The sequence below is a fragment of the Rhinatrema bivittatum genome, chromosome 8 (genome assembly GCF_901001135.1).
Source record: "Rhinatrema bivittatum chromosome 8, aRhiBiv1.1, whole genome shotgun sequence".
NCBI classification, from domain to species: domain Eukaryota; kingdom Metazoa; phylum Chordata; class Amphibia; order Gymnophiona; family Rhinatrematidae; genus Rhinatrema; species Rhinatrema bivittatum.
Window position 1 is genome coordinate 22,827,451 of NC_042622.1, and position 15,205 is coordinate 22,842,655.

Below are 15,205 nucleotides of genomic sequence, written 5' to 3' on the forward strand. Positions count from 1 at the left end.
TCCGAAGTCAAGATCGGAAGAGATACTCTACTCAGGTATTCCTGAATCTGCGTATCGGTAATATCGGATTCAGCTGTATACAAGGTTCCATAAAATTCCTGGAACCTCTTACGAATATCTGGGGGAGAAGTTAACAGTTCCCCTCCAGCGGACCTTATCCCCAGAATCTGATTCTGCGCTTGCCGACGCTTTAGGAATCTGGCCAGTAGTTTCCCAGACCTATTCCCCCACGCGAATCGTTCCAAATTCAGCATTTTTAATTTGTCCGTCAGCTCTGCAGAAGCCAATGTTGTCAATTCCTCCCTGGCCTGTTGTAATGAAACATAAAGCACCGCCGATTGTGTGTGTTTGTGTTCACGTGCTAAATGCTCAATCTTCTGAAGAAGCTTCTGCTTATGTGCCAATTTGGTACGCTTTTCATAAGCTCCCCGTGAAATACATTGGCCCCTCACTACCGCCTTCAGGCAGTCCCAGATCAAGGTAGGCGCCCCAGAATTATGATTAAGATACTCTTGAATACCCTCAGTGATCTGCTGGCGAAAGCTGTCATCGCGTAGCAGAGTATCATTCAATTTCCAGGTTTTGATGCCAGAGGAGGCATGCACCCCCCTCAACTTTAAAGTTATAGAGGCGTGATCAGACCACGTAATAGATTGCACATCTACATTCCCAATTTTGTCCACCAAAAATGTATCAATTAAAAAGAAATCAATACGGGAATAGGAGTGATGAGGTACAGAAAAGAATGTATACTCCCTTCCCGTTGGATTCCTCTGCCTCCAAGGGTCCACCAAATGCCATTTAGCCATCAAAGATTTAAGGCATTTGCGGTGAGGTCGAGAGCCTTCCTGTACCCCCTTAGAGGTATCGAGAAGGGGGTTCAAGGTTAGATTAAAGTCACCCACAACTATAAGTAGACCCTCCCCCTCCTTGTCCAAAAGCCCATCGATCTGAGAATAAAAGTCTCCCTGATGGGTATTAGGGGTATAGATATTCAATAGGGTATATGTGGTCCCCTGATAATCAAAACAGACTAGCACATAGCGACCATTCTCATCCGCTATCTGCTTATGTATAACATAGTCCTCCCCTCTGCAAAATAGAGTACAGACCCCAGTATATTTAGCCTTCGGTCGGGCTGCTGAAAAAACCTTATGAGTGAACATTGGCCAGTGGAGCACATGTTCATATCTTTTTGTGAGGTGAGTCTCCTGCAAGCATATTATTTTGGCACCTAGAGATTGAATATCATGACGTAAGAGATGCCGTTTCCGTGGCGTATGGAGCCCCTTAACATTAAGGGAGAGAATATGTAATGCCATGAGAGAGATTGTACAGGAACTCAGTGTGCACCAGTATCACAAATGGAGAAAACCATAAACCCTTTATGACACAAAGCATCCCTCCACTCCCAAATCTCACACACCCAAACTCTCTGCATGATTGAATTAACCTGTATTTGCCATTAATCATATCCAGCTTATGGTCCCATGTATCCCCACGTCCCTTAACCCTCCCCCCTCCCCCCCCGAAGTAATTGCGCCAGACCCTCATGGCGCTTCTGCCGAAGCAGATGAGACGCGTGAAGTCCCTGTAGCGGCCCCTCGCCACTCCAGTGCCCAGTATCATAAACTATAGATATAGGAATCGAGCTGCCCCAAGTCAAATAAGTTCACAACAGCAAACCCCGTCTGCAGATGCAACGGGTAACTCAACAAAAACAGTCAAATGAGTATCTCCGTTTCAGGTGTGTCCTCACCTTCAAGCCCTGATACAAAGTAAACTGCTGTACGAATAACTCACAAAACACTCAGGGGGGAGTCTTTTCAAGTGTCTCCTTTCTTCTCCCCTGGCAAAAGCTGGTTACTGGCATTCCTCCGCAGCCGGCGACCACCATTGTCTACCCGCTGCCATCTTCTGACCTCCGGTCTCTCCCGCTGTTGCTGCGTCGCTGGAACCTGAACTGGAAAGCCTGCAGTCTTCAAGATGGCCGCCGCATTAGAAATGTTAAAGGCCTTGGATGTTACTCCTTGAATGGTGACTGCGATGCCCATCGGAAACAACCAGCGATATCGGAGTTTCTCCCTACGAAGCACCATTGTGATGGGTTGGTATTCTTGCCTCTTTTTTAAAGTAATAGAGGAAATATCAGCATAAACTGCAATTTGATGGGATTCCCACTGCCAAGATTGCTGCTTACGCGCAGCAGCCAGTACTTTTTCTTTAACGGGAAATCGCAAAAAGCATGCTATGATATCCCGCGGTTGATTGGCCCCTCTCGGACCCGGGGTGTGGTGCGCCCTTTCAATCTCTATGTCAGGTGTAGCCTCCATCGATTCCCCCGATGTCTCCGGTGATAGAAAAAATTTGCAGAGGGATTTCACCACCGCCTCACAATCAGCATATGGTTCGGTCTCTGGAATACCCCGGAACCGCAGGTTACACCTACGACTCCTATTCTCCAGATCCTCTAATTTTGCTGTGACCTCCACACATTTTTGATTTAAAGCAGCCTCTTCGTCCTGTATTTTATCCAGACGTATCGCCTGACCCTCCAGACGGATGTCACACTCGTCGACCCTCCGGCCAATGTCCGCCATATCTTCCCGCAATTCCGCCATTATCGCCATCATCTCCCGCTTATTAGTTTTCATATCTTGGCGGAGATCCTGGAACCATCGACGAAATTCATCTCGGGTAGGAAGAGAAGTATCGTGCTGCCCCATTTCAGAGTCGGAATGTTCATCTTCCCCCATCGCCGTGACACTCACGTCCGGGGCTTCAGGGCCCTCCTTAGGCTCTTCCTCATCTTTCCCCTTCGCATAAGTATACTGCCTCAAATCGGGTCCTTTTCGTTTAGATGTCATGTCTGGGTAGAGAAAGGTTTACAGGAGACTCGTCGGAGCACTGAGGAAAGCAGATGGGGCTCGATTCTCTGCAATGTTAGCACTAGGCTCTCTGGAGCTACCGATTCAGGCCGCCATGCAGGTTCGTGACGTCACCCGTCTCCCTGAAGTAACTCTTCTGAGGCATTTCTTTCCTCTACCTGGTGCCCTTTTTCCCCTTAAAGGGGAAGGACAGTTAGGATCCAGAAACGCCACTGTAAGAGCCAATTTTTACAGAGACTGATATAAAATAGTTTAAACCTGATACTTTTTAGCTGCACAAATTCTGCTGTACAGAACAAAGTTGGCCTCCCAGCATTATGGGACCATTTTCTGTGAGAATAACTCTTTCTGCGGGCATCACTTCTAGTAGCAAAATATTAATTAAAACAACTGGTGGGAGAAGTGAGGTGTGCCAAAGGTGTAAAAGTACTTCTGACCCATTCTCCTTTTTCCTTGTAAGGGAAAGTGGGTTCTAATTAGAAAAGACAATTCAAAAACGTTCACAGCAAACATGTTTATGAGTCACAGCAAAGAGGAAAATTAAGAAAATCAAGTGGCTTCAAGAGATATCAGATCTCAAAGCTGGTTTGAACACATGAAATGTTCTTTCACATGCTTATGGTCTCTAACTTTACCAAAGGCCAAGGCTATCTTGCACAAATATATTCAGTTATTTACAAAATGTTCCTTTCCTTTTTTCCCATGCCATTTTTTTGTTTCTCCACCCCTCTCAGATATCTCAGATATCTGAGAGGCACCTTAAGCATTGCTTGTTGGCCAGCAGGGGCCACCACAATAGCGGCAGCCGCCTTCCTTCCCAGGCCCGGGCACACCACTTTTGTAGCGTGCCTAGGCAAGCCTTTAAAAAAAACAGTATAACATTTTTACAAACCATAACCACTAACCTGAATATATTTGAAGGCTCGTTTGGCAGAGGGTTTCGAATAATCAAATAATTTCATAGTATAGTCTCTAGAACCAGATGCTAAGATCTGTTCTGTTGGATGGAAAGCCAGACAAGTCACCTCATCCACATGATCATAAAGGGTTCGAATTACAGGATGATTCTCCATGTTCTGTTGTGCAGTTTCATTCATCATGACCTATGGAGAAAGAACCGGATCAGGTATTTACTGAAGTTAACAGAGCACATGTTTCTGCTAGTTGAATTTCAAGAAACGCAGCATCCCAACACAATACATAGATGCAGAATGCCAAGATGAACAGGATTTAGATATACCACTAATGCCTGGTCTCCAACTATCCTTGATACACAAAGGGCAAATTTTCAAATCAAATTAAAAATTGTATTTACATCTTGCTTTTCCAAAAGCTCAATGTGGAGAACCATAGACAAGAACACACATCATCAAAAATGAACATTGAAATACTTGCTGTACACAACCTTGAGAGATCTTTTTGAGTTTGAGAAGGTGGTTTAGAAAATAAAGGTAATTAATTAAAAAGGTCACAGAACAAAAAATCAAAGTAAATTGTATAATACTGAAAACAACTAAAATATACTACATAAAATTAAAGCCACATAATGATCAATCTAAAAATAAATAAGAAATATCAGACATCAGTCATTAAATGCAAGACCAACAATCTAGACTAACTTGTTTGCAAAATGAAACAGGGTTGGCTTCTATGGTATATTATGCCAAAGGATGGGGAAACACTATAGAAGAGGGATGTTCAAATGTTTTAAAAGAAATAGACAATGGCAACAAAACAAGACAAAATTGTCTATTTAGTCTTGTTTTGAACAAATGACAAAATTTGGTAAAAATTGGTATTTTGTGTTAATGTGAACTAACGGGACTTGAGGTGCGCTAACATCCAGTTAGTGCACATTAACTGAAAACGTTACTAATAAGTTAAAACATGTCAATTGGGGGAGCAGTTTGATAGCTAGAGATACGGTTCTGCATTGCCATTGGCTATTTCCTTAGTTACTTGTTTGTGTTGCAAAGTTGCAAGGTGGTGTTTGTGGGGGAGATGGCCAGTGCCTGGTAACAAGTGTAAACAAGTGATGTAAAAGCAAGTCTGCTTACCATAAACGGTGTTTTCCTTAGATAGCAGGATGAATTGACCATGCTGTCTGGGAGCGCCCCCTGGGGGCCCGGAGTGGAAACTTCTCATTGAATGCACAGAGCTTTGTCTCTGCACGCCTGCGTGAAGCCTTCCCGTGCGACTGCCTGCATCACCTTAGTTTGTTCGAAAGCATGGAAGCAGCAAGAGTAAGGAAGAAAGAAGGCAGGCAGAAAGGTTTAGAGTGGCCAGGGAGGAAGGTGGGAAGGCATAGCTAATTCATCCTGCTATCTATGGAAAACGCCATTTACAGTAAGCAAACTTGCTTTTTCCCCCCCACAGATAAGCAGGCTGAATTAGCTATGTTGTCTGGGATTCCCCAGCTAGAGAGACAGAGCACAGGATTTTCAATCAGGAGTGGTCTGTTTAGGAACATCTGTGCAGCATATCCCTGCAAAGGAATTAGTGGCATGACGGAGTATCTCTTGCCCCATGGATGCATCTGACTTGACTTGGTGCTGGAGGCAGTAATGAGAGGTGAAGGTGTGTAGTGAAGACCACGTTGCCGCTCTGCAAATGTCCTGAATACGTACCTTTCGAAGGGGGATGACTGAAGCAGACATACCTCGCAATTGATGGGCTTTGACCTTTGAAATAAGGCTCCCGGATCTGGTAGAATAGCAGAAGTGGATGCATTGAGTTAACCAGTTTGCTAGCGTTCGCTTAGTCACTAGGAATCCAGGAGCATTCAGGTTGAAAGAGAAAAAAAGCTGGAGTGTCTCTTCGGTGTGTTAGTTCTTTGCTTATAGTAAGCTAATGCTCTTTTGCAATCCAATATGTGCAGTAAGGTTTCCCGACTGAATGAATGCAGTTTAGGGAAGAAAATTAGCAATGTTATAGTTTGATTCAAATGGAAAACCAAAACTACCTTTGGGAGGAAGGAAGGAAGAGTTTGTAGGGTTACTGTCATGGAAGAACTGGAGGTACAGAGAATAGTGAACTAGTGCTTGAAGCTCGCTTACCCAATGTACAGAGGTTATTGCTACCAAGAAAAATACCTTTCACGTGAGAAATTTCAATGAAGATATCGATATTGGCTCAAAAGGCAGGAGCATCAGTGCTTCCAAAACAACATTCAGGTCCCAGGGCATGGCTGGCCGTGTGATTGGTGGTCGGAGCCGCAAGGCATCCCTTATGAAACAAGAGACTAGAGGGTGCATGGATATTGAGGCTCCTTGAACAGAAGGATGGTACGCCGCTATGGCATTGATAGATAAGATTGCCAGCCCAGAGATGTATAGCATATGCAGGTATTGGACTAACTATTCTGGAGAAAAATGAAAAGGGTCATGTGCCACTGACATACACCAACGGTGGTTTCTATGCTATTTAGCTGCATATGTTTTTTCTTGTGGATGGTCTTCTTGAAGAAATGAGAATATCCTGGATTTCCACCGGGATAGGAAGATGGTTCAGTACTTCCCTTTCAATCTCCATGCTGTCAAATGAAGGTAGTCTTGCATGGGATGAAGGAGTGTCCCGTCGACTTGCGTCGGTCAGAAATCTGCATCGGTTTTCAAGCCTTGGTCAGACGCCAATCTGCACCAAGCGTCCCGGTTGATGCAGGTGCGTCGTATCAGAGCCATTACAAGGCTGCTCAGACTTTTTATCCCCTGCTTTAGCTGTCGGGGATTTCACATTAACTTACTAGAAGCTGGGTCTAAGGAAGATGCCCACTTTTGTTTCTCCGACCTGTTGGGCTACCGGCTCGGGAAGACTGAGCGGAATGCTGGATGGGGCATACGAGCCGGAGGGGCCTTCTTCCACATGCAGCTTTTTGATTTTTGCGACTCTCTGCCGCTGAGCTTGTGGAAACACCCTGTCACAATCCCAGCAGGATGCCTGGTCGTGATCCAGTCCAAGACATAAATAGCATAATTATGTCCATTATCTTGCCACACTGGCAGAATTTGAATCCAGGTGTTTTCGGAGCCATCGGGGTACTGCAAAGTGCCGTTTGGGGTTCACGCAAGTTAACCTTTGAGAGAAAAGAGTGAGAAGAACCCACAACCGTTGCTGTGTAGGAAATAAAAAAAAAAAAAAACTGAGGCAATGCAGTCGCAAGGGAAGGTACTACGCAGGCGTGCAGAGGCAAAGCTCTGTGTGTTCTATGAGAAGTTCCCGCTCTGGGCTGAATGAGGAAAGACTAAAGAGGTTAGGACTTTTCAGCTTGGAGAAGAGACGACTGAGGGGGGATATGATCGAGGTGTTTAAAATCATGAGAGGTCTAGAACGGGTAGATGTGAATCAGTTATTTACTCTTTCGGATAGTAGAAAGACTAGGGGGCACTCCATGAAGTTAGCATGTGGCACATTTAAAACTAATCGGAGAAAGTTCTTTTTTACTCAACGCACAATTAAACTCTGGAATTTGTTGCCAGAGGATGTGGTTAGTGCAGTTAATATAGCTGTGTTTAAAAAAGGATTGGATAAGTTCTTGGAGGAGAAGTCCATTACCTGCTATTAAGTTGACATAGAAATTAGCCACTGCTATTACTAGCAACGGTAACATGGAATAGACTTAGTTTTTGGGTATTTGCCAGGTTCTTTTGGCCTGGATTGGCCACTGTTGGAAACAGGATGCTGGGCTTGATGGACCCTTGGTCTGACCCAGTATGGCATGTTCTTATGTTCTTATGAATACCTCTCAACTATAAATCTTGTTCGTCAAGAACCAAAACAAGACAAGGAAGGGAATCCCGTAACTGCCCTCTAAGGCCACTCTGGAAAACCCAAAAAAGATCTACCGTCTGATTAACATGAAAGGCAGACTCCACTTTAGGAGCAAAGGAAGGCTGTTCTCAATGAGATTCCAATCACGGAAATCCGCAAAAACGGATCCCTACATGACAGAGCCTGAAGTTCTGAAACCTTCGAGCTGAAATAACTACCAAAAAGACAGCTTTCAGAGTCAAATCCTTCAGGGTAGCTCTTCTCAAGGGTTCAAAGGGGGGTCCACAAAGGACATGAAATACTAGGTTTAGACTCCGATCCGGGCAGATTGTTTGCACCGGAGGAAGTAACAGCTTAGCCCCTTTGAGGAACCTTACCACATCCGGATAAACAGTCTCTCCCTATCCTGAAACCTGCCTCTAAGTGCACCCAAGGCAGCCACCTGCACACGAAGCGAGTTGTAAGCCAAACCCTTGGACAACCCCTGCTGCAGGAAATCCAGCACATGTGACACCTTTACTGCCAGAGTATCTAGACATTGCTGAAGACACCAAAATTCAAACAGTTTGCAGACCCTAATATATGCCATAGAATCACCGGTCTTCTGGACTGAAGAAGAGTGGAGTAACCCTTCAATTGTTCGGAGTAACCCTTCAATTGAAGTCTCCGCTTCTCAAAAGCCAAGTCACAAGACAAAAGCGATCCTCCCGATCCGAAATATATGAGACCCTGATGCAACAGGTCTGGAAGATGAGCAGACTGAGAGGAGCTTCCACCACAAGTCGCACCAGATCTGTGAACTACGGTCTCCGCGACCACAGTCCCGGGATGTGATTCTATGGGCCTGAGAACATGACCTATGAGGGGCCAAGGAGGAAAGACATATAGAAGAATTCCCGTCAGCCAAAGGCATACCAGAGCATCGAGGCCCATTGAACAGAGTTCCTTTCAGCGACTGAACCTCTCCGTCTTGGAGTTGAGCCACGTCGTCATCAGATCCAATTGGGGAGTGCCCAACCTCGCACAGATGTGGTTCCACGCCTCCGGGGACAATTCCCACTCCCCAGGATCCAATTGCTGCCTGCTGAGGAAGTCCTCCTGCACGTTGTCTACTCCCCTACGTGCGATGCGGCTAGGCGTTCGAGATGACATTCCGCTCAGGCAAAAAAATCTCTGGGCCCTCCAATGCTGCTGCATGAGCCTGTGTTGCTCTGCCGATTGATGTATGCCACAGCCATCACGTAGACAGAGTACACTCGAACCATGCAACTTCGGACCTGGGGCAGAAAAACCTCCAGAGCTCGATGGACCACCCTCATCTCAATGCGACTGATGGACCAGAACTTCTCCTCCGGTCTCCACAGACCTTGCGCTGACCGGCCCAACCACATTGCTTCCCAGCCGGAGAGGCTTGCGTCTGTGGAGACCACCACCCAGTCTGGAGGCTCCAGATCGATCCCCTTCTTTAAATGGGGACGAGACAGCCACCACGAGAAACTGGACCTGGAATCCTGAAGCAGAGGCAAGAGAAGGTGGTCTCATGTGCACCAATGCTATGGACCCCAGGACCTGTAAATAATCCCATACTTTGGGCACCTCCAGACGAAAAAGTCGCTTGACCTAAGACTGCAACTGTGACACCCAGTCCGCTGCTAGGAAACCCTGTCTCGCTGAGTGCCGAAGTGGGCCCCTAAATAAACCAGCGACTGAGTTGGCTCCAACTGACTCTTCTGCACATTGATAACCCAACCGAGAGACTATAAGGTAGACATTACTCTTCGGATGGACTTCTCGCATAACTCCCTGGACTACGCTTAAATCAACCAATTGTCCAGATACGGGTGCGAAGAGCAAAGAGCCACAGCCACCACCACCATCACCTTGGAGAATGTGTGGGGCGCCATTGCCAAGCCGAACGGTAGGGCTCTGAACTGAAAATGTTGACTCAACACTTTGAAACAAATAAACTTCTGATGTTCCTGCAGAATGGTGATGTGCAGGTACACTTCTGTCAGGTCTAGGAAGGCGAGAAATTGTCCTTTGCGAACCGCTGCCATCTCGGTACACAGCGTCTCTAAGCGAAAGCTCAGGACCCGAAGGAACTGATTTACCTTCTGCAAATCAAGAATGGGCCGAAAGGAGTCCACCTTTTTTGGCACCACAAAGTAAATGGAACACCTTCCCTGACCCTGCTCCTCCAGAGGGACAGGAACAATGGCCTTTAGCGTGAGCAGAGTCTCCTACACTACCTCCCAACTGACACGTGAGACCACATGAGACTCCACAAAGGCCTCCCAAGGCGGGCACAAAAAAATCTAGAGCATAGCCCTCTCGTATCACCTCCAGCACCCAATGATCCGAGGTAATCTTTTCCCACTCCTTGACATTCAAGGGTCGCAACAGGCGATATTCCTCCACGTCTCTCTCCTAGCCAGAGGCAGCAGGGAAATGGACTGATTCAAGAGAATGTCCGAGACCACTTTTGGCAAAAAAGAAGGAACAGTACACAGCTGTGTCGTCCCTGGAGTCACTCGAAGGAACGGCTCCCAGCAAGCAAGACCTGCAGCTCGGATACTCTTCGCGCAGAACAAATTACCAGAAGAAACGTTTTCAAGGTCAATAACCACAAGGAAAGGTAACGCATTAGTCGAAAGGTAGGGCATGCTAAGAAATCCAAAACCAAATTAAGATTTGGTTTTGGATACACATGATCCCTCTCTGCTCCTCCTCAACCACCTTCTACCCATCCCTTCAGTCATAATAGACATTATCCTTCTTGTATCGCCTCCCTCTTCTCTTTTTCTCCCGTGGTAACCCTATATTTGCTTGTATATAATCGCTACGCAGCTCTTATAATGCCTTTTACTCCACTCTAGTGCCTCTTCTAAGATGCAACGCCCTTTAAAGCCTTGCATTCCCAATCTTTATTCCTCCTCCCCTCCCGCCCCACCCCCTGATTTCCCCCCTATTTAAGTTATAACTGGTTCCTCTGTAAGTTTTGCCTTTTAAGCTACTTTTTGTTACTACTGTTAGTTGCTTATGTATTAGTTCTCAACTATTATTAACTTGTTCTATGTTCAACGCTACGGCGTATTTTGTTTTGTTATCTGTACACCGACGCGATATCTTTGATGAGCGGCGGTATATAAAAACCAATAAATAAATAATAAAATAAATAAAAATAAGATTCCACAAGGGCATCGGTAACTGCAAGGGAGGATGAAGATGTTTCACTACTTTCAAGAAACAGACCATATCAGGATGAGCCGATAAGGGTCCACCATTCACCTGACCCCTGAAACAGGCAAGAGCCACTATCTGTACCTTCAAGGAATTAAGGGCCAACCCTTTATTCAATCCATCCTGCAAAAATTACAAAATGAACAGGATCTTAACCGAACAAGGAAGAACCCCTTGATCTTCACACCAAGCCTTAAACACTCGTCAAACCCGCACACAGGCTAAGGAAGTGGAGAACATTCTCGCCTGCAGTATGGTAGCAATCACAGCCGTAGAATATCCACGCTACAGCAAGTGAGCCCTCGCAAAGACCATACCAAAAGACAAAACTGAATTGGATCTTTGTGAAGAACAGGTCCCTGCCGCAGCAGATCCATGAATGCCGAAAGCAAGAGGGGGAAAGTCTACCAGAAGTCTTCGCAAATATGCATACTATGGTCTCCTGGGCCAATATGATGATGCCACCAGAAGCAACATCCCCCTGTGACTCTCAATCTTCCGGATCATTCTGCCCAACATGGGCCATGGAGGAGGGGGGGGGGTGGAGGCATATAGCAGCTTGCCCTCCGGTCACTCCTGCACGAGGACATTGAAGAAAGGGGGAGGAAGGACATGTTTGAGGGGAATGAGAAGCCAGGAGCCAGGGTAGACGTTGTATTCCTCCCAGCTCCCCTCCACTAATCCACTACAATCTCAGGGTGTCTGGAAATCAAATGTTCAATACATATGGAGGGGAAGACAATTTTATCCCTATTAGTTATTATTATTGGGTGTTTGTTATGTCTGTGTTTTGAAATATTTGATTTTTGGCAGTTTAATTTTTTTTATCCTTATTCTTATCGATTATATGTTCTATTCATCATCTGTTTGGAAATATTTTTTATTCAGCTTTTTGTCTGCACCTTTCTATTTATATTTGATGATCCTTTTATTTTTATTTAGTGAGGGTCTGTCTCTGTTCTGCATTTGTAGCCAAGGTGAAGTATTCTGCTAGCTGGGAAAATGCCTTGTCGGTTGAAGGTTTTGTGGATTTTGGTAGAGGCTGGGATCAATGATTGAAGAGGCTCCTCAGGTACTAAAAATGATGGTGCTTAAGCCTGCTGGGTACTGAAATGCCTACAGCAAGTTCTGGGGAATTGTTATGCTGAGGAGCTCCAGCTCCTGTTGCAGATGATAACGTAATGTGGCCCTGGGCTCAAAAACGTTTGCCCACCTTATTTAAGGGATCAGCAAAATCTGCATAGGAAAATTTTCTGGGTAACGTTTATGCAATTTTTTTGTAAATGACAAAAAACATTTGCATTGGAAAATTTTCTGATTCAAAATGTTCTGGAAAACCCACATCTGTCACCTTTTTCTAGATAATAAGCATTAAAATCAAACTTTTGCATGGGAACTTGAAAGTTCCATCTATAGCTTTAAGATACAGATTCAATCATGCCTTACCTCAATGGGCATGGCACTTTTTGCCAGCATTCTTTCTGTATCCAGTATCTTTATTGAAGCATCAGCAGAGCCTGTGGCTATTAACTGCCCATCTCTGCTATATGTAGCTACACGACATGGTCCTTTGTGAGATGTGACATAGCAGGTTTCATATTCCGAAGCTTCGGGGGACATTGTTTGGACATCTGCGTCAAACTCCAAGTCAATGCCTGTGCCTGGGGCCACTGTATCAGAGCGACCAATCGCATACTGAACTGTACTATCATCATTCTCCATTCCTGAAAGCAGGAGAACAGAGTGTAACCATATAATTTCCCAAAGTATTATCCGTATGGTATGATACATAGAGCAACAGAAAGGCCTGCACATAAATAACCAAGAACTAAAGACAAAATGAAACCCAATGCCACTAGCTGAATAAGCAATCAAATCCTAAAAGTCCTTATTGATTTAATTGCCCTTCAAACCTTACAACCAGGGAAATTTTCATGACCACTTTCTACATTAGTTTAATCCATTTCAGCTTTAATGCTGACCTTAAATTATCCCTACTGAGGCATTTTCACTCTCTACAGATACCTACTCAAACTCACTTTCAAAACTGAAACAGTTACAAGAAAATATAGGGATCAGCCTGGTGACTCAATGGCAGTGCAGTGTGCTGAAATGTGGAAGGCTCCAGTTTGATTCCCAGAATGGGCCTTTCGCATCCATCTACTAGGGATGCATTCAAAGTCCTTGGGGAGAAGGGTGTCATGGTTATCATTAAAGATGACACCTGGTGGGTTCCAAGAAAAGTCTTTGTGCATGGCTTTTCGTTTCTGGACTGTTGCTGCAATGAGTGAACTAGTAACAGGTAGTTGTGAATGAAGAATCCTAGCATTGGTTCCATTTCAGGAAAAGGACAAAAAAAAAGAAAATATTAGGACAAAAAAAAAAACCAAATAGGATTTTGTTATGCATGTAATTTTATGTTGAAGAAGTGAAGAGAAAGCCAGAGATCAAGCAGGGCCTATGGCATACACCTGGAAATAAACTGGGCAGACTATATGAGCTTAGGGTTCTTATCTGCTATCTTGGTCTATGTTTCTATGTCTTGTATATCTATGGATTGCCACTTACCTACTTTAATGAGATGCAGTAATTGTTCAGATGGTGCACATACACATTGTGGTTTTATCTCATTTATCAAACCATTGGCGATATTGATGTAGCCATCGTATAGCAGCTGACTAATCATCAGCTTATAAAGCTGCTGACGATCTTTCAGACTTATTTTGTATCGATACATGGTGAGCAAAAAATGCCTATATAGAGTCTGGAAGAAAAATATTTGGCATTAATCAGGCATTCTCTTCAGACACAGAAGTGAAGTATTTCACTGGTCAATACACATGCATATCAAGAGAGTTTAGTTTACTCTATTTTCAACAGAATCATATTCTAGGTATGTTAACAGCATTCTAGATATTATTATGTTAAGAATCAGCATTACACTTCCTGCACTACCAACATAACTATACTTTTGAAAGTTGGATTACAAAAGGACTTAGTCAATCAAAATCAGCAACTGTGGACATTTATCAATTCAGGCTAAATAGCATGATTTATTTATTTATTTATTTTTGGTTTTTATATACCGGGAGTTCCTGTATACAATACATATCACTCCGGTTCACATTTAACAGAGTTAACTATCGCCGGGTAGGCGGTTTACATGTTTCATCTATTAATACATAAAGTATGCATGTGTTTACATGACAATGTTATTGTATTTGTATATCTGTTGAAGTGAATATAACATCACTTCAACAAGATCACATTAAAATGTGGTTCTTTCAGATTCAGTGCATTGCTGATATGGCTCTCTTAAAGGCTATGAAAAGCAGCACTAAACCAACAGGCATCATAAATGACCACTAAAAGTTTAAAATCAATGCATAATATTTAACCAGACTAGTATTAGTGTCTTCCTAATAAGTAACAGCTCTGCGCATCACTGAAGCTTATTCCAGGCTCAGACCAAACTTCATTTACATTTTCATAGATATTTATGTAAGCAAGCAAAAAAATGGGGAGTCATGAATTAAACCACTTCTGTGGGAAGTGCTTCTAACTATATGACCAACAATGCAATGACCAACAGTTTTATTCAGCAGCATCATAACTACCAAACTCAAGAAACACTGTACATCGAACTGCCAGCGACCACCAATAATATGACCCACAACACAGACCACGGTCAGCAAGGCGGGGTGGGCGCAAGTTCTTCAGGCTTTCATTACAGCATAGAGAAGAAACTGGGGGCGGGTTCCAGGAGGAGTTGCAGGACATAGGCTTCCAGTAACCCAGGCGGGATTGGGGCAGAGCTCAGGCCCCAGGTTAATCACTAAACCCATGGACCGCAGGCCCCGCAGTTATTCAAAAGGAAGGAGCAGAACTCAGGCACCCCCTAGCCATTCACTGTTAGAGAGGGAACAGGATTCCAGCTCCCGGAGGTAAGAGTGGTCACGCGTAACACAATACCAAACCAAAGAGAAAAGCCTTCCAAAGAACCGCACTCCCTTCCCGCCTCTACCCGCTCACCACAATGGCCGGCCTTCAACGGAAAGAGCGTACCTCCGAACGACGTCTCCATCGCGCGACCGTCCCACGCTGATGACGTAGTAGAAGCGGAAACCAATCCGCCAGATTGTGCAGGTCAATAGGAAGGATGTGACAGTACCCATATAATCGCTTCAGACCCACACCCCTGAGAGGTTTTTTTTTTAAAGGTGCCGCATCAAAGAATCATTCCCACAACCGACTCACGCCACCGCCTTTTTTAACGTTTATTACAGCGTCGGTCCTCTGTGCGCAGGCGG

General features: G+C 44.6%; 1 protein-coding gene across 5 annotated transcripts in view; it reads right to left on the reverse strand.

Moving 5' to 3' along the window:
• Positions 1–15,097, reverse strand: part of CSTF1 (cleavage stimulation factor subunit 1) — a 65,331-nt gene extending 50,234 nt beyond the window's left edge. The window contains exons 1-4 of one of the 5 annotated variants that reach the window (XM_029611709.1): positions 14,961–15,097; positions 13,464–13,659; positions 12,342–12,619; positions 3,794–3,991 (exon numbers count right to left, since the gene is read on the reverse strand). In XM_029611709.1, coding sequence (XP_029467569.1) covers positions 3,794–3,991; positions 12,342–12,619; positions 13,464–13,632 — 645 coding nt within the window. In that variant the 5' untranslated portion in view covers positions 13,633–13,659; positions 14,961–15,097. The other 4 variants (XM_029611705.1, XM_029611708.1, XM_029611707.1 and 1 more) reach the window with 4 other exon arrangements.
• Between the last annotated feature and the right edge of the window lie 108 nt (positions 15,098–15,205).